The sequence below is a fragment of the Pseudorca crassidens genome, chromosome 6, assembly GCF_039906515.1.
Source record: "Pseudorca crassidens isolate mPseCra1 chromosome 6, mPseCra1.hap1, whole genome shotgun sequence".
Taxonomy (NCBI): Eukaryota; Metazoa; Chordata; class Mammalia; order Artiodactyla; family Delphinidae; genus Pseudorca; species Pseudorca crassidens.
The window spans coordinates 57,933,491-57,956,878 of NC_090301.1; the positions used below are offsets into that span (position 1 = coordinate 57,933,491).

Consider the following 23,388-nt stretch of genomic DNA (forward strand, 5'->3'; position numbering starts at 1 on the left):
CTATGGCTTGTGTATGACTGCTTGGAAGGGAAATAATCTCCTCATCTGTAATCTCCCCTCGGGCCACTTTGTCACTACTCTTTTTCAGGTCCACACATTCAGGGGGCCGCACTGGTGTGAATACTGTGCCAACTTCATGTGGGGACTCATTGCTCAGGGAGTGAGATGTGCAGGTAAGAGCTCTTCCCTTTTCGCCTGATTGTGTAAGTTATGAAACTACAAGGAGTAACTCATGAGGAGCTTTGCTATTCTGCACATATAATGGGCTGGACCCCCGTTTGCTCTTGACATGCAACAGGCTGGATTTCTCAGGCAGCCAATTTGACTATTGATATTTTATCTGCCCTTCACCTTCTTGTACTTAATGGGCAGCAGTCTGGTCCTTTAAAAAGAGAGAAGTTGTCTTGTTCAGAAAGTCTGATAAAAGGAGATAAAAGTAAGGCAGTTATATTTGCCTTGCCTTTGATGTTGCAGCAACTAAATTTATAAGAATGATTTTTTTAAAGCAGTGTACAGGGACCTATGATTGTTGCCTTAGAAACTGAATTTTAAAGATAACTTGTTAAGCTGAATTGTCCTTACTAACTTTTGTGAAATCAAATTGAAGCTTTAAAAATCTGTGAATTTATCTTAAAAGATGATTACCAAATTCTGAAAAACCACTTAGTCACTAATATTTTGTTTGTGACATTTTAAAATCTTGAATATGCCATATCCTCTTTATAAAATATGACCATAGTATTTTAGATTTAAATTTAGAAACTTGAAGGTTTCCACATAAAGAAATAACCAACTCAGGGATTTATTGAAATGCTTTATGAAATAAGTAGTTATTCGCATAATGTGACATTCATTTGTATAGAACAACTATACTGAGTACTGGCCACTTATTCAAACTGCTCTAAATTCTGGTATAGGCTTAAAAATAAGTATTTAAATTTCAGATGTGTAATGTTAGGTCATAGAAGTTTCTTTCTGCTATTTAAATTGTAAAACTAAAAAATACCTTCTTACATGTCTTTTTGCCTGAAGCTTAACTCTAAAAATGTATGTGAAGAGTAAAGTATTTCAAAATGGTAACTGAAGTAATTCTGTCAAATTTAGCACTGTAAAAATCCACATTTCTTTTGTGGCATGATTCCTAATGGAATATTTTCGTTGTCCATTATGTGCAGAAACTTCTGGGGTTTGATTTTTCTTATTTCTAAATTGCCTTTTCTTTGAATAGCAAGGTGTGGTATGCGTTGCATGTGAGCGTTCCAAGTCGCCCTTCCTTCAGTTATAACTCCCTTAGCACCACTAAGGCATGATAAGGTTCCAGGCATGTATCACTAGCTAGATCCATTCAGGGACCTCGCTGCCATGAGGAGGGGGAAGAATTCCTCACGTCTTGACTTTGAACTGTGCAGAGGTGTCCGTCAAGGAGAGCCTCAGCTCAGAGCCAGTCTTATTCCTCCAACATCCTAGAGGGCTGACAGCCCCATTTGCAGTTCTCTGCCCAGAGAATAAATGAGGACAACATTGTCTTTCTGGCTGGTGGTTACCCAGAGTCAGGATGAGGACCCATCACTAGGAAGGTTGTGGTTGAGCCTTTGAACTGGAGGAAGGTTGTGGTTGAGCCTTTGAACGGAACATAGTCGTGTAGTTAAGAACATCCACATCGTTGTGGTGTTTCAAAGGCAAATGGAGTACCCTTCCCAAAGCACAAATCACCTGCACGAAGAATGGTCGTCTTCATAAGCCTGGTTTGCCTTTATGACATAGCCTTGACCAGCTGAGACTGCAACGGTTTCTTACACATTTTAAGACGGTCACTAATTCAAAAGCTTTTCTTTTACTAGAGTGATGATGTTTATCGTTTACATTTTGAAAGACTGAAGGCCATCTACATGGAAATTCTGAGTCAGCTATTAGCAGAGAACTAGCACAGCACATGTGAATAATCTTTGGCCATATGCTACAACCCCATATCATGTTTAGAAGAAATGTTTTGGAATGTTTATGATAGTGATAATGTGAAGGAAAAGAAGGAAGAAAATGATTCACCCCATCCCATAGCCACCCACTTGAATAGCCTCCACTTTTTATTGTGAGTAAATGTCAACAATGTAAAGAAAAGCCTTTTCATTTTATGTTATATCTTGTCTTCAAAAGCGTTATATTCTATGTGATTGGAACCCGATTACTGAGCAATATAAGAAGAAGTCAACCCATTTTTTTAAAATACGGAAGGTTAGGATTTGAATTACTTCTGTTTTCTATGACAGCTAATTACATTTAGATTGACGGTGGGATTCTTTCATCTGAAGTGGCTCATCCTGACCTTTGAGCCATCTACTTTATATAAAACAATGCAAAGAATTAAGAACTTCGAGAGAGAGAACTAACTGTGGTAGGGTGAACGTTGGCTCCCCAAAGATGTCTACTTCCTAATGCCTAGAACCTGTGACTGTTTCCTCTCATGGCAAAGGAGAGTCTGTGATTAAGTTAATGAAGTTGAGACGGGGAGATTACTGTGGACTGTCAGAGTGGCCCAGTGTAATCACGACCAAGGCGTCCCTGTAAGAGGGAGGCAAAAGAGGCTGAGTCAGATAAAAGGTATAAGAACAGAAGCAGAGGACAGAAAAGAGCAAAGATGCTATGCTGCTAGCTTTGAAGATGGGGGAAGGGGGCCATGAGCCAATGAATGCAGGCAGCCTCTGGAAGCTGGAAAAGGCAAGGCAAGAAACAAGATTCTCCCCTGGAACCTCTAGAAGGAGGTCTTAGGCTTGCTAAGGCCTTGATTTCAGTCCAGTGAAACTGATTTTGGGCTTCTGACCTCCAGAACTGTTAGATGACACACTCATGTTGTTTTAAACCACTGAGTTTACGGTTATTTGTTACAGTGGCAACAGGAGACTAATACATTAGCCACTAAGCATTAAAGCTTTTACTTCCAAAGAAAAATGGAAGTAACACTGCCTATCAGAAAAGAGATGTATTTATCTGCTTTTGATCCCTAAGACAGCTTGCTTTGTTCTGGTTTCTTTTTTCAAAATCCACCAAGGCAGAAGAGAGGTTGTCAGGAATTTTTAAAGGAATGTTTGCCAAAAGCAGCAGTTTTGTATCCCACCACCCCCTTTTTTTTTTTTTTTTTTTTTAACATTATGCGAAGTGTTGGGTGATGTTCCAATCACCAGGCTGGTGGCAGAGTAGCTGAAGGAATCAGACTGAATCCAGCTAATAGCAAGCAAGCTGTCCCTTCAGTACTGAAAGCTCTAGGCTTGCTCAACACCCACTGCTGACAAGGACAACTGAGGGAGCAGCAGGGACAGTCATGGGGATGCAGTCATTGCAGACATGATCTTCCCAAAACTCCACAACATGAGGTTCCACAGTCGGCATTAAACGTCTCACCTACCACAGTCTCCCTTACGTTAGGCTTCTTTAAAGTGAGTAAAATGATGTTGCAAGAGACCATCTAACTGCAGCTTGGGAGTGGTGCTCCTTTACGAGCAAAGTAAGTGGCCTTCAAAAGTTAAGTGCAAAGGATCATTGTCGTTCAGATGGAATAATTTTCCCAGACCATTTTTCCTTTCTTTATGAAATTTAAGCTTATAGGCTAAAGTAATCTATTATAAGATCACCAAACATCTCTCTCATGAAAAAGACCATTATTCCACCAGCATTCCTGAATTGTTTTCATTTTAGCCTTCCCAAAATATTCTAAGAAGTTAAGCCGGATAATAATTGTAAATCAGACACATCAACTTAGTGTTGGTTATTTATGAAAGTGACTTCATTTTTCCAGTGTATCATTATCATTGCTGCCGGCCCCCAAAAGGAAATGGCAGCAGTTTTTTTCCTAATAATAAAATGTATTTATTGCTTTGCGTATACAAGCACTTAACTTTTAGGTTGGAGAAGGGGAAGTAATGTCTTCGATTTTAATTACTGCTTTGATTGTACCTGAAAAGTTATGTTTGTCCTTGTAACCCAATGAGAAATTGGTTAGACTTGCTTACGACTTTCATGTAGCTCCTTTTAATTGAAAGCAATGTTTTCATAAATATCTCAAAGAACAAAGTATTCTTCTTAATTTTGCTTCTGAAAATAATGACTTCTGATGCATGTTAGAAATGGGCTAGTCCCACTTTTCCTGGGTGGGCGTGGAGGTGGAGGTAGGGACAGCTAAGAGACATGTTTTAAAATAAAACTTCTATTTGCAATTAATTTAAAATAGGAACACTCATAGAAAAGAATGAATGATTACCTTTCCTTTCAAAACACACATTAACATTACCCCTTAATCCTATCAATAGAATATAAATAATATCAGCTATTTATTTCAAAAAATAGGTTTCTGTGCTTTTTAGATATAAAGCATGCATGTTTTTTAGAGAAATCAAGCCCAGAAAATCTGAAAGTAACCTCAAGTCAGTATTCTAATAGAAATACTTGATTAATAAGGACAGAATGAAATACGATTTGAATTTCTCATTCCTCCTTTCATGTGTTTATTCTGTGCTTATTAACTTGGAAGAATTGGGAGGGGGCAATGTGATTTAATTGTAACATAAAAATAACCCACCAAACCAAGAGATGCAACAAATGAGATAATCTTTTATGGACTTTTTTTTTTCACTTATACTGTAGAGCTTCCCTGGGAGAAACTGAACTCTATAGGAGTTATATGACTTTAATAAATAAGTATGAAAACCAAATAAAGTCTTAATGGCAACCTGAAATATTGATATATTGCTAGTCCCTGAAGCAGCAATTTTCAGAGCAAGCGCAGAGCTGGTATATTGCACTGTGAACTTAAGGGTATAACGATACTTCATTTTAATGCCTTTACCCTATCCTTTGGTCTTTTGAAGGACTTCATATCCGATTCTGCCAAAAAATTTGGCCTTTGAAATTTATTTCTAAAATTGAGCATAATATATTGTCCCATAGTTTAATCTTATCCAAATGTAAGAAAGAATATCAGTTTAGGAAACATTTCCCTTCTTGTTAAATACCTAAATCTGAGCTCAGTCATCTCTTTATCCAGTTTTCACTGAGTCACAAATAAATTAGGCATTTGCTGATGTGTAAAATGGGAGAGAACTGCAAACGTTCAAAGGAAAAACATTAATATTAGTATCAGACCATTAGTGCCATTCAGATGTTTTGATATTCTGTGGATGCATCTAAATTTTACTGTTTTACCTTCTAGTGGATTTCCACTTACTTAGGAAAGAATGTGACAAAACAAGAATATAATGGGTAGGTTTTATCGCTGCTTTTTAAAAGTGCTTGCCAAATCACATATAGATTTCTGTAACAGTAAAATACAGCAGAGCCTTTTAAACTCAAGTATATACAACAAATAATAGGTACAACATACATTATTGAATAAGAGGTTGAAAATAGCAAGTTCATCTTCAACCCTGAAAACAATAACTCAGCGTACATGGTGTACTGCTGGTGAAAAGTGGTATATATATCACTCAGTGGGACGAGCACAGGCTGGGAATTAGGAAGCCAAGGTTGAAATCTCAGTTCTACCAGTTTCTGGCTGAGCAACTTGAACAAGTCATTTAGCCTCTCTGAGCTTCGTTGTCTTTGTGAAAAGAAGACACTGGGGTAGGTTGTTACTAACAGCCATTTCCAGCTGGACCTGTGACTTCCGTGTACACAGAATATGAGGCACATCAACATTATTTTTAGATAATGAAGCTCTGCTGACTTTTATACTTTTAAAATATTATGTAAGAGTTCTTCCAGTTCTAGACAAGTTGAATAAATATGTTTTATTCCTCACAATAATGATAACAAAAGACCCTGGGCAGAATATATACATCAATTATCAAAAGACTGAAAGTTGGGTAAAAGAAGGAAGGCTGGTTAGGGACCTCAGGACTCAAGGAACCCAGAAGCGAGTTGCCTGGTGGTATTTTGGATTTTGGGGTTTTTTGAAACTCCTGTGTATCCCAGCCTGAGCATTAAAGATACCCACAACCCATAAATGCCAATAGGTACAGACAAATCCCAAGAAAAGCTGGCTCTTCCTAGCCAAAGCCCTGGGAAAAGGGCACCCAAGCCGGACAGAAGTCTTTTAGCCGTATCTACCATTCTCCAGGTGAACACCATGATAAAGCCACATTGCTACCCCTACCCACGGACTTCTGCTGGATGCTGCAGCAGAAGGCTGTGGGTAGAACCCTATTTTCCATCCCACTCTGCAGTAACAAGGTTGCACTTCTCTCCTGTGAGTCTGTGAGTAGAGCCCTGTCTTCCATCACCATCTTGCAGGAAGAAAGTGGAACCCCTCCCTGGCTGAGACTGTGGGTGGAACCCTGACTTTCATTCCCTCCCCCGCCTATAGTAGAAGCAGCACCCACTCAGCCCAAGTCTACGGGCAGAGAGCCCTGTCTTCATCCCTGACCTGCAGTAATGAAGCAGCTGAGACCATGATCGGAACTCTCTTCCGTGCCCACCCTGCAGTTCCATGCAGCACAGCACTCCTCCCCGACCAGGTTTGTGACTTCCATCCCTACCCTGCAATAATAACTAGGACATGGCCCTCTTCCCTCCCCAGAATGTAGGGTAGAGTCCTGCCATAAGATACATGTTTGGTAGGCAAAATAGCACTGCAGTAGCATTACGAAGGCTTTGTTACCTAGTTTGACATTTGAAACACAGCCTATGAAAGTATGCCAGGATTTGCATTCTAAATCTAAACAGGTTAACTACCTGCTAAAGTTGAAAATTTCAGTAGGAACCAGAGTCTTATAACACTCAAAATATCCAGGATGCAGTTCAAAATTACATTTCATACCAAGTACCAGGAAAATCTCAACTCAGATGAAAAAAGATAATCAACAGTCGCCAATATTGAGATGACAGAGATGTTGGAATTATCAGACAAGGAAAGCAGCTATCATAAAAACGTTCCAAGAAGCAATTAGAAACACTCTTGAAACAAATGAAAAAATAGGAAATATCAGAAAAGAAATAAAGATATAAGAAAGAACTAAATGTAAATTTTAGAACTGAAAATTTTATTAACAAATAAACCCACGGGATGGGCTCAATGGTAGATACAATATGTCAGAGGAAGGAATCTGTGAAGCTGAAGATAGATCAGTAGATATTATCCAATTCAAATGAGAGCAAAAATAGATTTTTAAAAGTGAACTGAGCTTCAGAGACCTGTAGAACAGAAGATTTAGCATTTGTGTTGTTGGAGTCCCGGAAGAGGATAAAGAGTGAGAGGGTGGAAGATATTTGAAAAACTGGTGGCTGAAGACTCCCCAGATTTGGTGAAAGCAGTCAGAGAAAAATGATGTACCTATTTGGAGGTATGTTTATGTAAATGAAGTGTATAAAGAACAGTGTAGATGAGGAAGCAGCTATAACCCCAGCATCCAAGTCCTTTTCAGGACCTGGCATTCACATCTGACGAACACAGAATTGGCCTAGAAGTCAGCTTAGCTCCTGACCTTAAGCTGATTATGACAATGCCTTACAGTGAACCCTGGGGCACTACCTAGGAAAGGCCTCTCAAAATGTTTCATTCTTCTAAATAATAACAGAGTCATGGTAAACAATTACAATTTACTATGTGTAAGCATTTTACGTGTATTAATATGAAAGCCTCACATTAACATAATAATAGAACCTAATAATAGATCTAATATTAATGGATAAATACTATTATTATTCCCATTTTATATAACTGAGGCACAGAAAGTTTAAGTAACCCCCTCAAAATCACACAGCTAATAGATTCTAGATCTAACTCTAAATTACGGAAGTTATACAAAACATTAAAATTTCAGGGGAAATGAGGTCCTTTAAGTGGCCATTGCCATTGAGTTCCCTTATGATTGAATCAGAAATCTTATTTATATCTAATATAGAATAAAGAGGAATTTGGGGTTCAGGTTATGTATTCATTTGGACATCATTTAACTACACAGAACAGTGTTGGGTCATTTGTTCAGATGGTACAGATTCAGCTCCTTGCCCTGGCAGCCTTTACGTATTCAAAGAAGCACCTGTTCTTCTTTAGTGATGACGATGTTTGGACACTATTAGCATGGGCTGTGCCATCGCCAGTGCTGTTCACTTACACACACATGTTCAAAGACTCAGCTTCCCTCGACACCTAGCCTGTTTTTGCACATGGGAGGTGCTCAGTACACATGACTTCTTCCCTTAGTGTCACCACAAGCCTTAAGTTCTTTTTTCAAGTTGGTAATATCTACATATTTAATGAAAGAACAATTCTATTTATAAGTTGTGGCTAATTTTCCTTGTCTTTGTTAACTGTTACTGCCATATATATAACTAGATTTCAGCTTTACCAAAAGTCATAATAATGATGATGATCATCGGTATTTGTCTAACATTTTATAATATGCAAATCACCTCGAATGCATTGGCTTATTAATTCTCATAACAATTCTGTGAGGTAAGTGTTATGCTCCTGTTTCTGCCCAAACAGCAAGCAAAACTGAAGCTTGCCCAAGGACCACAGACAGTGGTCGTGGGACTGTATGGTTTTCAAATCCATTAAGACCTGGCTATAAATTGTGTGTACCTCAGTTGGATTGGATTTATGGGAGGTCAGCATCAAGTTTTCATGAACTTAAAAACAAACGGGTAATATTTTAAACAGACATAAAGGTGACATTTATTTTTAGTTAAATGATTCAGGTATGGTCCATGTCTCTTAGGTCCAATTTAGCAAAATATTTGTATCCCTCTCTATTTCTTCTAAAATGCCATTGTGCTCTTCTTGTTGAAAATAAAATACCTCAAAATATTAACTAGAAAATATTTGGGCTCTGGCATCTTAGAAGCTATAACCCAATAAAATGGCAAAGCAAAGGAACAACTTCAGTAGAGGCAATATGGTATAGGTGTTAAAATCGTGGACTCTACAATCTTTGTAGCCTTGAATTTCAGCTCAAATGTACTAAATGCCATGGGTAAGTTACTTAACACGTACGTGCTTGGTTTCATCAGGTTTATGAAAGAGAAGAATAAAAGTACCTGGTTTATAGAGTTTTCTGTAAATAATGTAAAGCACTTGGAATAGTGCTTGGCATTAGTAAGCTGTTGATAATAGTAGTAACAAATAATAACTGTGGCTATTTTTAGCTACTAGATGTATTCTATATTCATTATCTTATACATATATATATAAAGAGTTAGGAGTAGATACACATATGAGCAGCATCAACTTAAGAGGGCCCTGGGATACTCTTACTTTGGAGGTTCAATTCCACCTCATATCAGATTTATTAAAATGCAGTTATATCCACATTGAATATAATTTTTTATATAACTTTAAAGAAATGGAACTTTAAATTTTTAGTTGGCTAGTTGGTGTAATGTTACATTTTGTAGACATTTAATTGAACACTTAACTAATTTTGTTTGGCCTGGGTTGGTATTCTCCTGAGACCATACAGCAAGTAAATGACGGAACATGAGCTAGAATTCTAGTCTTCTAACTTAAAATCAGAATTTTCCTAAAGAATGAGAAGAATGTTTCCCCCACTCTGCAGGCTGGAAGCTAGTCCCCTTTTAAACCTAATTCAAGTTGGAGTGTCTTGCCAAAATAAACCTCCAGAATGCTCAAAATTCTGAAAATAATAATGAATTTTTCCTTTCTTTATTCTTTAGATTGTGGATTGAATGTTCATAAGCAGTGTTCCAAGATGGTCCCAAATGACTGCAAGCCAGACTTGAAACATGTCAAGAAGGTGTACAGTTGTGACCTGACAACACTCGTGAAAGCCCACATCACTAAGCGGCCCATGGTGGTGGACATGTGCATCAGGGAGATTGAATCTCGAGGTGAGGCGTTTCCAGCAAGGTTCAGAGCAGTCGTAACTCACTGCACAACCAAGTTTTCTTCTGCAAGTTTAGGGGGAATTATTTCAGATAACAAATGATCTGAAAGTCTGAAATCAGTTAACAGATAATTAACCAGCATGATTTCAAGGTACATTTAACCAGTTATAAGAAATATGCTTAAAATATATTTATGGTTGATGCTTCCTGTCTGTAAAAGTTGATATGTAGGTACCAATTCATTTCTCAGTTTTTATATTTTTTCTTAGGTCCAAAAAGCAAAGGTATAAATGCTCTGTTTAAAACTATCCTAGGCCAAAAAACCAAAAACCAGAACTGCATGCACCCTAATTATTCTTTGCCACTTGGGAAAAACTGCTATATGCCTATTAATATAGTTTATCTTAGTCTTCCATTATGTAAAAGAATTTATGGTGTAAAGGGGGTGATGAAATAATTTCCCTTAAGACCTAAGGTATTTGATCTAGTTAGACAAAATGATGAGCCAAATTACAGATATTCAAGTCACAGTAGGTCAGAATTAAAGAACTGTGAGTGAAATGGTTTTATTTTAGGAGAAAAGTGCGAAGAGGTTTCTAAACATGTATATTTCATCATTCTTCCTGACACATTACTTCCCCAGCCTAAAGTATGAGAAGTTAAAATTTGAAGAAAAGGCATAATCCCAAAGAAACTAATTAGCTTCCCTGCTTTATTTCTACAGGTCTTAATTCTGAAGGACTGTACCGAGTCTCAGGATTTAGTGACCTAATTGAAGATGTCAAGATGGCTTTTGACAGAGGTGTGTTTTCCAGCAGGTTCATTAACTTAGGACAATAATTCTCTGCCAAAAAAGGCACAATTTCTTATGTTATTCTTTCCATTATTTTTCTAAATCATTAATGATTATTATGCCAAATGAAAAGACTTAGCTTATAATTTTTATTATTTTTTGTATTAGTTGTAAGTATTAAACTGTTAAATTTCAGGGTGAGAAATAAGCATAAAATTTAACTGTATTACCAACATTTGAGTATCCAAGCCTGGTCCACGTTCACCAAAATGTATACGTAGCAGTTAAATTTACCAAGAACCATGGAGAAAACAGTGGAGGTGGATGTAGGGGAGGGAATCTAAGTCATTGCAGATCTCAGATTTTCCAGGTTTGCGGTGGCCCACCTAACTCTGCCTGCCTTGCATGCCTCCCCGGCATCTCGTTATCAAAGTCTGAGCTCATGTCAGGGCAGGAATCTGAGAGGAACTGGGGACCTTCTGGCATCAGACCTCCCACTGTGGGAGGAAGGACCCAGCCAAAGAAGAGCTCAATGGGACTTCTTTTCTTTTAACTAACGTTTAAATTAAGGTTTGTTGCCATGGTTCTCCAATTTGTCTTTGTTTTGAGCACTGGAGTAGGTGGTACCAAGGAACTGTAAACTTGAATACAGGAAGTGAAACAGAATAGGAGTTGTGATTGTAAAGAGCCTCTTTCCTTTGCAAGTACAAATTTCTAGTTCCATTACACTCCCCTCCCATCACAGACTTCTTACAGCAAACAGAGACAGAAGACAAAATAAATGAGATATTATTACCAACCCAGTAGGAGGAAATCTAGGTCAGCCCACATATTTGATAAGATTGAAGAAAATGACATGAAGTAATGGCATCAGGAACAACCCTGAATCTATGCCAGATTGAATGTTAGGCATTTCTTTTTCTCTGAAAGGTAGCAACTGAGCATGTCCATTCCCAGCCACTGGCCATGGGAGATTTTCCATATAATCCCTCCTCTCCTGCCCCTGCCCATAGTTTCCTCTGTTAACATCTCTCATTCATACAGTTACATCTGTTATAATTGATGAGCCAACATTGACACCTTATTATTGACTAAAGTCAATAGTTTACATTAAAGTTCACTTTTTATGTTGTACAGTTCTGTGGTTTTTGGCAAATGCATAACATCATGTATCCACCATCACAGTGTCATACAGAACTTTCACTACCATAAAAATCTCTACGTTCTACCTGTTCTTTCCCTTCCTCCCCTGAACTCCTGGCAACCACTGATCTTTTTACTGACTCCATAGCTTTGCCGTTTCCATAATATCATATAGTTGGAATCATACAGTATGTAATTTTTTCAGGCCAGCTTCTTTTACTTGGCAACACGTATTTAAAGTTCCTCCGTGTCTTTTCATGGCTTGAGAGCTCATTTGTTTTTATCACTGAATAATATTCCTTTGTCTGGATGTACCACAGTTTCTCTGTTCACTAATTGAAAGACCATCTTGCTTCCATTTTTTTGGCAATTATGAATAAAGCTGCTGTAAACATTTGTGTGCAGGTTTTTGTGTGGACAAAAGTTTTCAGCTCCTTCGGGTAAATACCAAGGAGTGTGATTTCTGGATTATATGGTAAGCATTTGTTTAGCTTTCCAAGAACCTGTCTGTCTTCCGAAGTGGCAGTTCTACTTTGCATTCCCACCAGCAACCAAAGAGAGTTCCTGGGGCTCCACGTCCTTGCCAGCATTTGGCGTTATCAATGTTCTGGATTCTAGCCATTCTAACAGCTGTGTAGGAAAGAAGTTGCTTTTTTTTTTTTTTTTTTTAATACATGTTTGTTTTTTTTTAACATCTTTATTGGAGTATAATTGTTTTACAATGGTGTGTTAGTTTCTGCTGTATAACAAAGTGAACCAGCTATACATATATCCCCATATCCCCTCCCTCTTTTATTTATTTATTTTTTTGCGGTATGCGGGCCTCTCACTGTTGTGGCCTCTCCTGTTGCGGAGCACAGGCTCCAGACGCGCAGGCTCAGCGGCCATGGCTCACGGGCCCAGCCGCTCCGTGGCATGTGGGATCTTCCCAGACCGGGGCACGAACCCGTGTCCCCTGCATCGGCAGGCAGACTCTCAACCACTGTGCCACCAGGGAAGCCCTCCCCTCCCTCTTGCGTCTCCCTCCCACCCTCCCTATCCCATCCCTCTAGGTGGTCACAAAGCACCAAGCTGATCTCCCTGTGCTGTGCATCTGCTTCCCACTAGCTATCTATTTTACATTTGGTAGTGTATATTGATACAGCCACTATGGAGAACAGTATGGAGTTTCCTTAAAAAACTAAAAACAGAACTACCATACGACCCAGTAATCCCACTTCTGGGCATATACCCTGAGAAAACCATAATTCAAAAAGAGTCATGCACCACAATGTCATTGCAGCTCTGTTTACAATAGCCAGGACATGGAAGCAACCTAAGTGTCCATCGACATATGAATGGATAAAGAAGATGGGGCACATATATACAGTGGAATATTACTCAGCCATAAAAAGAAATGAAATTGAGTTATTTGTAGTGAGGTGGATGGACCCAGATACTGTCATACAGAGTGAAGTAAGTCAGAAAGAGAAAAACAAATACTGTATGCTAACACATATATATGGAATCTAAAAAAAAAAAAAAAAAAAAAAAGTTTCTGAAGAACCTAGGGGCAGGAGAGGAATAAAGACTCAGACGTAGAGAATGGACTTGAGGACACAGGGAGGGGGAAGGGTAAGCTGGGACAAAGTGAGAGAGTGGCATGGACATATATCACTACCAAATATAAGAGGCTGCTTTTTAATCATTAAAAATCTTTCATAAGCTAAATGGAATAAAAGAAAGCTAGTATAAGATCTAGCTCAGAGTAGACGCTAATTAAGTCTTTAGTAGATGAAAATTCAGCTGTTTTAACAAAGTACTAAGTGCAGGGGGAGGGCAGAAGGGGCCACCCTGAAAGAATGCCAGCTTTGCTTGAGAGTCATAAGGCCCAGCAACTCTAAAATTTCCTCTATTTTGTAATTTTTTCTCTTGTTATATCAACACTCTAAAGTTTTGTTTTGGTTTTTCACTTCTCACTACCTCTCCTACCCACAGGGCTCAGGCAAGATCTAACGTTAGGTCTGGGAACCTGGGGTGAATCAAAGGTGGCCTCTTGTGCTGGGTCTTTTTTAAGTTTGGAGGACCTCAGTTGTTATTTTTCACATTCTCTGTGTTTATTTTAAAAAGGAAAAAAAAGTAACCCCACATTATTCCCGTAGGAATTCTCAAGTACTCATGAAATTTAAAAATATTTCTGTTAACCTCAGTCATCTCCTACTTTTTCCCTCCATCATTAAACATGGAAAAATGAGTAACCTCAGAATATAAAATTCAAAAAAATAGATTGTCTTTCACAGAAAAATATATATATGTTTCAGCACAGTGAATTTGATGTTACACTGAAGCATTGCTCATCTTTAAAAACAGTATACAAAAAAATGTTATTTGTTAAAAGTGCTATGAATCCAGATATTTACTTCTGTTTCTTTTAACATCCTTCAAAGATGGTGAGAAAGCAGATATTTCTGTGAACATGTATGAAGATATCAACATTATCACTGGTGCACTGAAACTGTACTTCAGAGATTTACCAATTCCACTCATCACATACGACGCCTACCCTAAGTTTATAGAGTCTGCCAGTAAGTATGAAGGCGTGCATTTGTAACCTGACAAATCGCCTCTTCTTGGTAATCACATCTCCTGTTTTTTCTGCTGAGTATCTTGAATGCATTTTATGAAATATTTCTCCCTGGCCTCTCTCCATGGCTAATACACTCACAAGAATTTTGAACTCTTCTCTAACATAGGTTGTTTATGACTTCTACCATCAGAAGCATCTTTGCAATGTATTTTCCAAAGTAAGGCTTATACCAGTTCTCCTAGATATGGACCAGTACTTTTGTAAAATAAGATAAAAATAACTAGAGAAATAAAATTGAAAAAACAAGACCAACTATTTGTTATTAGATTCAGCAAGTGTGAAAATTACTCTGTCAGAATGCTATAAAATATATAAATTCTTACTCTCAATTTCTGTCCTTATCCTGTGACAGGCCATTAATAAGCAGTTTGCAAACTGGCACGGGTTCATAGATTATACTTTAAGGAGCACTATTTTAGATCAAAAAGTTATTTTTTAAGTTTTAGTTAAGATGAAAATGAGAAAAAACAAAGGCTCATTTGCCAAATTTTATTTATGGGGCAAAAATCCTACCTGTAACTTACACTTGTTTTTTTAAAGAAGGGAATTCTTAACAGATTTTAAGTGTTGGCATTACCATTTTTTAGAAAAGATAGGCTATTTCTGTCATTTACTTTTCTCTCTTAAAAACCATATGCTGTGTTAATCTTTAAATAATAACATCACTTCCTGAGTAACTCTGATTTGCTTTCTGATTATGAAATTTCACAAGTACAAACTTGCTTTGTTCTAACTTTCAGTTTCTCCTTCAGAGCTTGTGTTGAGAATTTTTGTGGTTAGTTCCATGGAGCCCTGATTTCTCGCACGTCAGCTCAAGCTCTCACGTAGAGAACAGCTGTGAGAATTACACTGGTTTTTACAAACGTTCATGTTAGAAGCCTGAAAAGACTCTAGATCTCTTCCATGGGAATTGGGGATTCAGGGCAGATCATGAAAATTTTCTCAGGGAGCTTATGGGTTCTTCTTTGGTGGGGCAGAGGTTTCCTCCCCAGAGAGATAAGTCAGATCGCCACTAACCTGGAAGGCACTTGACATACACCTGTATCGCAAAGGGCTGCTCAGACCTCAGTTTGCTCTGACCCCCGGCACAACTCTGGGGGCTCCATTGGATGGTGTTCCTGCCCCCTGTTGCTTGCTAGTAAAATTGAAACTCAGCTCTGTGGCTACCCCAAGGGCATCCGATTAGCACAGGACAGAGCCAGGATTCAAACCCCGGGTATGAACACTACACAACCCCTTTATCTACTTAGAAGAAAAATCTAAGCACTCCTTACGGATTTTAAGGCCTTTTGCCCCACACCCCCAAACTACCTCACCTTCTTTCCCCACACCCACCTGAGTTGCTGAGGACAATCTCCCCTCTTTATTATTCTTCCAAAGCATTTGTCACTGTTCTTGGGTTTGTGTCTGAAACAGCCCTCCGGTGTGAAATCAGCAAGCCCCCTTATGTCACCCCTCAGAGAGCTCTTGAAAGCACATCATAAGAAAGAAACTTTCCTAAATCAAGGTAGAAATTCCGTTTCCTTCTAATATAAAACTGTTTTGATGTGTGACATCAAAAACCCTGGCATAATACTTACACACAATATAAACGTTTACTGTACGTGTTTGATACTGATATCAAAAAGTTTGCGGAACACTGTGTCCTTGTAACATGTCTTTCCTAGTAGTAGAGTCTGTTTTATTCTTTAGATGCATAGATAAAGCCATTCTCTTATCTGTATAAGCAGATAAGGAAGATGAGTGAAGCTAAGATTTATAGAGCATATACTAGGTGTCAGGAATGGTGCTAGGCACTTTACACCCATGATGTTGTTTTAGAAGAAATGAGATGTTACAGGTATAAGTAAATTGTCCAGGGACACATGGTGAGAGGAGGTGGCCCTGGCATTCAAACCCATATCTGTCAAAGCCGTGCTGTCTCAACTCTACACATAGCCTGGCTCGCCTGATGGAACAGGGTACAAAAGGCTTCAACGGAGGAGGAAGATAGGAGGGGAGGGGCGGAACCCTTTCCAAACAAAGGACAGGGCTAGCTCACCCCTCCCGATGAGCTTTTTGTATCTCAGAACTTTTTTGTATCTCAGCCACTAAAACAACTGGGGCCGTGTTTTTCAGGTCTCAGGTGTCTGGCATTTATTAGCAGCCCTTGCCAACAAAAAAATCAGAGTTTGTGTTAAAGCTTTCTCCTGCAAAAGCTGTTTGAGCTCTGCTCGTGCAGCCTCCCTTGGAGAAGCTGCTGGGTGAAAGCTGGAAGGGAGTAGTGGCAGGAAATGAAGAAAAGGATTCAAGGGTGGAGGAGGCCAGGGCAACCCAACCAAAATCTTGAAGAGCTTCGTGATCCCCTGGAAACTCACTTATGAACCACCTAGAAGCCTTGGTCTACCCAGCACTTCTTCCTCATTCCCTCTCCCCAGTGAAGAAATCGGTGCCCTACAGTACAAAGGCCCAGAAGACAGATGCTTCTCACAGGCCGTGCTCAATAACCCCACGTGCACGGAGGCTTCCCAACCACCGTGGAAACAGCACTGCCACAGTTGAGTTCCTGGTCAGGCTGAATGGAGAAACCTTCCTCTGGCCAAGGAGTCTAAGAGCTCTTTCCAGAAGATCTTAGAAGCTACATGACTCAGTCAGTGTGTAACCTTGAGCGAGTCAGATCAACTCAGAGAGAAAACCCAGAGTTCTTTGTCCTCAGCAACTTAAAATGTCCTGAAGAGAAGCCTGGTAGCTTGCCGCGTTTCCCCTCAGCTCTGCCACTGATTCACCCCTTTTGCTTGCCTAAGTTTTATTCTTTTTGTATTTGAGTTTCTCTGTAAAGAATTAGACACTACATTCTTTCAAAGAGCTTGTAACTAGATCTGATGCAGATTCGGAGCGCTCATTTCCTGCCCTCACAACGTCCACATCCCCAAATCCTCCAGACCTTCCCTGGACCTCGCAGCCATAGGCCGCCTTTCTCCCCTGGATTCCCATTGCGCTGGCTGGCCTTCTTTCACAGCCTTGTTCCTTCCTGCCAAAGTTATAGTCATGTCTGGTCTTCCCTAGTAGACTGTAACTTCCTCAGAGGCAGGGGTCCTCTCCTGTTTGTTTTCCCTCAGTGCCCAGTCACGTAATAGGTGCTCAAAAATATTTGTTGAGTCAACATAATTTTATATTAAGAACCGTAGAATCTTAGCGTTTTTAGCTACTCTGAGGGGTCACATAACTAGACTTTCTTCTACAACAAATTCTTTTTTAAATACCCTGTAACTGCAAGGTCACTGCTTCTCTAGGCGGCCCGTCCGCTGGTAGACAGATGTCCACTGACAGATGCGCAGGGAAATCTGCCTGCTTTTAACTCCCTCCCATTGGCGGTAGTGCCAGTGTCACCCTCTCCCCCATGCAAGCCTTTCGTATATTTGAACAACTGATGGTGGCCATTCATCTCAGAGTACCTTCCACTGTGTCTGTCTCGCTCTTAAATTATGCTGTGGTTTTCTTAAGGCTAAAGATTTGTGTTCTCTGAAGAATTGATCATGGGCAAGACTCTTCTAAGTGGGGAAAAAGGAGAAATGAATTCCAGGGAAGAATTTTTGTCAACTTAACATCCATATATTCAAATGCATTTTGTCATATGTTCCCAAATTTATAGCTCCAGTCTGGACCTCTCCCTAAACCCCAGATCAGTCCACAGTCGGTATGTTCACTTGGATGCCTGAAGGACATCTCAGACAGAACTCTTGACCTTCCCCCCAGACCTCCTCCGTCCGTGATCTTCCCCATCTCAGTTGATTGAGGCTCCATCCTTCCAATTGCCTAAGCCCAAACCTTGGCTCATTCTTGATTATTCTCTTTTTCATACATCCCTCATCAAGAAACCCTCTGGACTCTACCCTCAAAATATACCCAGAATCCAGCAACTTCTTACCACCTTCACTGCCACCACCTGGTCTAAACTAGCGTCATTCCTCACCTGGATTTTTGTAATCACGACCAGAGTGGTCTTTCTGTTTTCACTCTTGCCCTTCCGTAGCCTGTTTCCCACGTAGCAGCCAGAGGAGCAATACTGTGAAAAGTGTACGTCAGATCCTGACCCTCCCTCATGCAGAACCTTCCCATTTCTCTCCGTAAATGCCGTGTTCTTAGACTAGCCCACAGCACCTGCCGTGATAAAGTGCCGTGTTACCTCTCTGACCTCACCCCCATCTGCTCCTCTCTGCTCAGCTTCCTGCAGCCACACTTGTCTCCTCGCTTCTCCTCAGACATGACAGGCACACCCTCCCCTCGGAACCATGGCTCAGATGTCCCTCTGCCTGGAACCATCTTCACCCAGATCTCCATGGGTTGCATTCCTTCCCTCCCTCAAAGTCTGTACACGAGACTTTCATTCTCATTAGGCCTATCCTGACCATCCCACGTAATACTGCACGCTCGTAGCCCTCCCAGTGTTTCTTACCCTGCTGTTTTCTGCGTAGCGCTCATTCTAATCTAGTATAAACTGTAAGATAGAATATTTATTGTCTATTGCCTCCAGTAGAAAGCTCTCTGTGAACAGGGAATTTTGTTTCTTTGCTAGGCCACCTACACTGTCCTTAATTTCACACTATCTCAAGAGTCTCCTTATAAAGATTAACTATAGAAGTGAAAAGGAGACTAAGTTACTCTTTTTTTCAATTTCCAGAATACTGTAGTTTCAAATTAATTAGTCCAATCATAAAAACTATAGCTAAGTATAAAATAAATAGTTTTCTATAGTAAATGGAATTTTCTTCTGTTCATTCTAGAAAGTAAATGATTGGATTTCAGTATCTGAGATATTATTGCTGTGATGAATTGGCACTTCGAACCTTAATGCCCCATGGTTCAAAGACTATGCATTATTTATCATAGCAGAAGGCAAACAATACATTCTTTATTGCTAAGAAATGAACCAAGAACTCTGGGGAAGCTTTGGGGAGAAACTGTAAAATGGCCAAAGTTTCTTTGAATTAGAAAGCTTCGGTCACTGTTCACATTCTGAAATTTATCACATCTGCTCTGCCAATGCTAGGAACTTTTCACTTTCATCTTATATCAGTTTTTACCTGACTCCAGTACATTGCCGTTGAGTTGGTTTGTTTTATAAATTAGAAAGAGTAGGATTCTTGGTAATGTTGTATTCTGGTCAGATATGGCCTTCCAGCATCTCAAGGCTGCTAACCAACACTTAAAGGCAATTGCCCTGAAGCCCAGCGTTTAAAGGCACCCCCATCTTCTTGACGTTTGGGTAGAAGCAGGAATGTGCTATGGTCCTCTTTTTGAGAGCATGAAATTCCGAAGATGTCTATTGTTTCTGAATATGTAAGTGATTGATGAATTAAACGCAGTCTGTGACCTCAAAGGAATGTGGTTTTTTGGCCAAAACAGAACTAAAATATCCAAATGAAGATTGTCCCCCTCAAAGTTACACCTTTGTAAGAGTCACATTTATTTCAGGGGTCCTGTTGTCACTCAGAACGTTTGGAATTGCCTTCAAAGTCTGTACTGCATTCTTCTGAATATCTTAAGTAGAAGAATTGTGCTTTGAGCATAGAATTGACTTTTTTATGTAACAAAATAATTTAAAACTAAGTCTAATGAATAAAGGAAGTAAATATTGGATGATACATTTCTTGGTCTACAAAGAAAAAAGCATGAATATTAATTAATAAAACTTTGGCAGGGGTTGCAGTGGGCACTGGGCTAGCATCGCTTGTATACCATTGCTGAAAGGAGATTTTCAAAATATTCTGAACAGTGCAACATTGTTTCAGTATGTCTGTAATGTTCTAAGATGACCTTATTTGAATATATGTTTTTATCCTTGCATATGTTATTATGTGTCTGAATTTTTTATAGTTACATCCTATACATCCAATATCCAATTTTCATATTTATCAGACTTTAGGACCCTCAAGTGAAAACACTAGGTGCTCTCCCCAAAAGTCCAAGTAAATGATATTGCCACATTGACACTAAACTTTTGGAAATCTGAGACTTGAACCTTAAAAATACTTTCCAAAGCTGTGGGCGAGGGCCTGTGAGAAAGCACTTCTTGTCAGTTTTAGAAGATCACCACAAGAATAGAATGAAACGGGCCTTTTGTACCAGTTGTCTATTAAAGTTTCTCTCCTTGGTGTTCATCTTGCTACCGTAGAAATTATGGACCCCGATGAGCAATTAGAAACCCTTCATGAAGCACTGAAACTGCTGCCGCCCGCTCACTGCGAAACCCTCCGGTATCTCATGGCGCATCTAAAGAGGCAAGTTCCCAACTCGGACGCTTATACTTGTACCACATCCACATGTTAAGAATCAAATGAAAGCAAAGGTGAAAGAAAGGACAAATGATCTATTGAATGAATGAATAAATACATAGGTATCTTGTCTTCTTGTGTAAAATTGCACACATTGAGAAGGAATGCTAAAAAAAATGTACTACAATACTGAGTGCAGACTTGACACCAACATAAATGTATCCGCAGTTCAAATATATGTTCCAAATATGTTAGAAATACCAATATTCTGCCAAGGACATGCATTAATTTTTGTGGAAAGGGAAAAGGTTGCAGCTGTAAAGACACTAGCGTTAGTGTAATAAAGCAACTTGCAAGGAAGCTCACTTGTGTCTTGCTCCAAAATAGGCACTTCAGACTTGGCATTTTAGATTATTGAATTAATGTTGCCAATATTGAAACCTGCTGTAAAAAGTGATGGAGTAAAATAAGGAGTAAAGAGAAGAATGGAAAATAAAATATTTCAGTTACTTCCGGTTGAATGTTTTAAAGTGATTGACGGTGATACGGCTTTATTTCCCCGCTTGGTCACCCTCCATCTCTCCCAGTTGAAGCAAGGTTTTTAAAATTATATGACCAAGTTTTAGTGGCTTTAGGATTTCCAACTATAGTACCAATCAGAAACCAAAAAACCCAGCAGAACTTGACATCTCTTTTGTATGCCTTTAGGTGCGAGTTACCCAGAAGTGAATATTTAACTCATGGTGCTTTTAAGGATTTACATGGTTTCCCTCCTTAAAAGCACCATGAGTTAAAACTTTTTTTCACATGCTTTACTTGTAAATTCAAGTTTGCTGTGTATGTGGATGCAGTTAAGAACTCCACACTAAAACAAAGGAATAACTCTCAAATTATAGTCTCTGTGCCTTTTCTGTAGCAGTAAAAAGAATATAAATACACTCCCTGACGAGGTTGCTTAGCTTGAGCCATTTCCTATTAATATGGCTACCACTCTCTCCCTAACTACTCAATAAACCATTCAACTTGGCAAAAATGCTCTATAGGAAACAAGCTCTCGCCAAAGTGGAGGGAGAGCTGATGGAATTATCAAGATGACCCCGTCCCTTCTCTGTTTACAAACACACCCCTGCAGCTCTAGGCTGTGGCAGGCGAATCCACAAATAGAACTGACTCCACGCAGGCCAGCACATCAACTCAGGCTTCAGCTCCAGTGATCGCCAGACGTTTAAATTATTTACTAACATCATTTACGTTAAGGAAAGTCAGTACTTTGAAGTTAAGGAGAAGTGCAGAGAAATAACCTAGCGAAAGAGCTGATCAGTGGGCACAAACCTTTACTGTGAATCTTTTGTTTTAGTGTTTCAGCACGCCAGAGACCCCCGTAGCCTACGTGAAGTCACCCTCCCTTCCTTGTATTTTTCAGAGTGACCCTTCACGAAAAGGAGAATCTGATGAACGCAGAGAACCTTGGGATTGTTTTCGGCCCAACCCTCATGAGATCTCCCGAACTAGACGCCATGGCTGCCCTGAACGATATACGATATCAGAGACTGGTGGTGGAGCTGCTTATCAAAAATGAAGACATTTTATTTTAAATTTTTAGTTTGAAGGAAAAAAGAAATGTTTTACTGATGAAGGAATGTTTTATAGTAATTTAATTGGCTCTTATAGCTGAATTATTTCTTGGTTAGAAGTTTGGGCATATAACCAGATTAAAATGAAGGAACTTCCCATTGTTTTCATAGCACTGCTCCGCTGTCCTTGTAAAACAGTGAACACATGCTTTCCAGTTCTAGTAGTCCTGGGTGTTTATCACGTTAAGAGAAACTCAAGCTAGTGCATGATTAGCCCCCTGTTTGGCAAGGGAACCCTACACAAAGGAGACACCAAGCCTGCGCCACCCCTTCGTCCTGGGTCGCCTGTGGTTGTAGTCCAGCATGTTTCACAGAGTAACTCTGTCGTGACTTTGCTTTTGGGTCCTGCGTCACTGGTTTCTGATGCTTCCATAAACATGCACACAAATGGAGAAACCAGCACCTCTGGCTGCCGCATCGCCATAGACTATAACATATGCCTGCTTTTCTCAAATGCTTTATTTCTGGTTTCTCTTAGTTCTTCTCTAGCATAGTACTTTCTTTCCAGCAAAAGCAAAATGTGTTTTCAGATTTGTTACTTTAGTAAATTATCTCTACCAATAAAAAAAGTACAACGCAGAGCGTTTTCTGTTAAATTATTATTGGTTTTCAGTTGTAATTTTGTGTTTTTATCTGGCATGCAGTTATTAATTTATTAAATTTGGCTTTCAGAAATCAAAAATATTGATAGCTCACTTTTTTCTCATGACTGAGAGTATTTGGAAAAATGTGTTTGGCCATTTATTTAATACTGAGTACACCCTCTCACCTCTTTTGTTTACTGTTGAAAGTTTTGCGTTGAGCTCCTAAAAAAATAATTTTAAACTGCTTAGAAATAGAATACCCGTTCATTGAATTTATTTTTCTTCTTGCATACTCTGGCAAAAATCTAGAATATTTTCTCAACTTCTTGGGGCAGTGGGGAGCGCAGGCAGGAGTTCCTTCTAGAGCCATCAGAAAAAGAAAAAGGGCTAACTAAAAAGAATTACTTTTAACGCTCGTGTTAAACTAAGCAACTAAGCCCGTGTGCCACAACTATTGAGCCTGCACTCTAGAGCCTGCAAGCCACAACTACTGAGCCCACATGCCACAACTACTGAAGCC

At 39.3% G+C, this 23,388-nt stretch overlaps 1 protein-coding gene across 5 annotated transcripts in view; it reads left to right on the forward strand.

The window, feature by feature from the left end:
* The window catches only part of CHN1 (chimerin 1), a 176,501-nt gene extending 153,638 nt beyond the window's left edge, over window positions 1-22,863 (forward strand). For all 5 annotated transcript variants that reach the window (XM_067741479.1, XM_067741482.1, XM_067741480.1 and 2 more), the window contains 6 exons: window positions 89-173; window positions 9,664-9,837; window positions 10,559-10,636; window positions 14,197-14,334; window positions 20,551-20,656; window positions 22,074-22,863. In XM_067741479.1, coding sequence (XP_067597580.1) covers window positions 89-173; window positions 9,664-9,837; window positions 10,559-10,636; window positions 14,197-14,334; window positions 20,551-20,656; window positions 22,074-22,245 — 753 coding nt within the window. In that variant the 3' untranslated portion in view covers window positions 22,246-22,863. The remainder of the gene's footprint in view (window positions 1-88; window positions 174-9,663; window positions 9,838-10,558; window positions 10,637-14,196; window positions 14,335-20,550; window positions 20,657-22,073) is intronic.
* The last annotated feature ends 525 nt before the right edge of the window (window positions 22,864-23,388 follow it).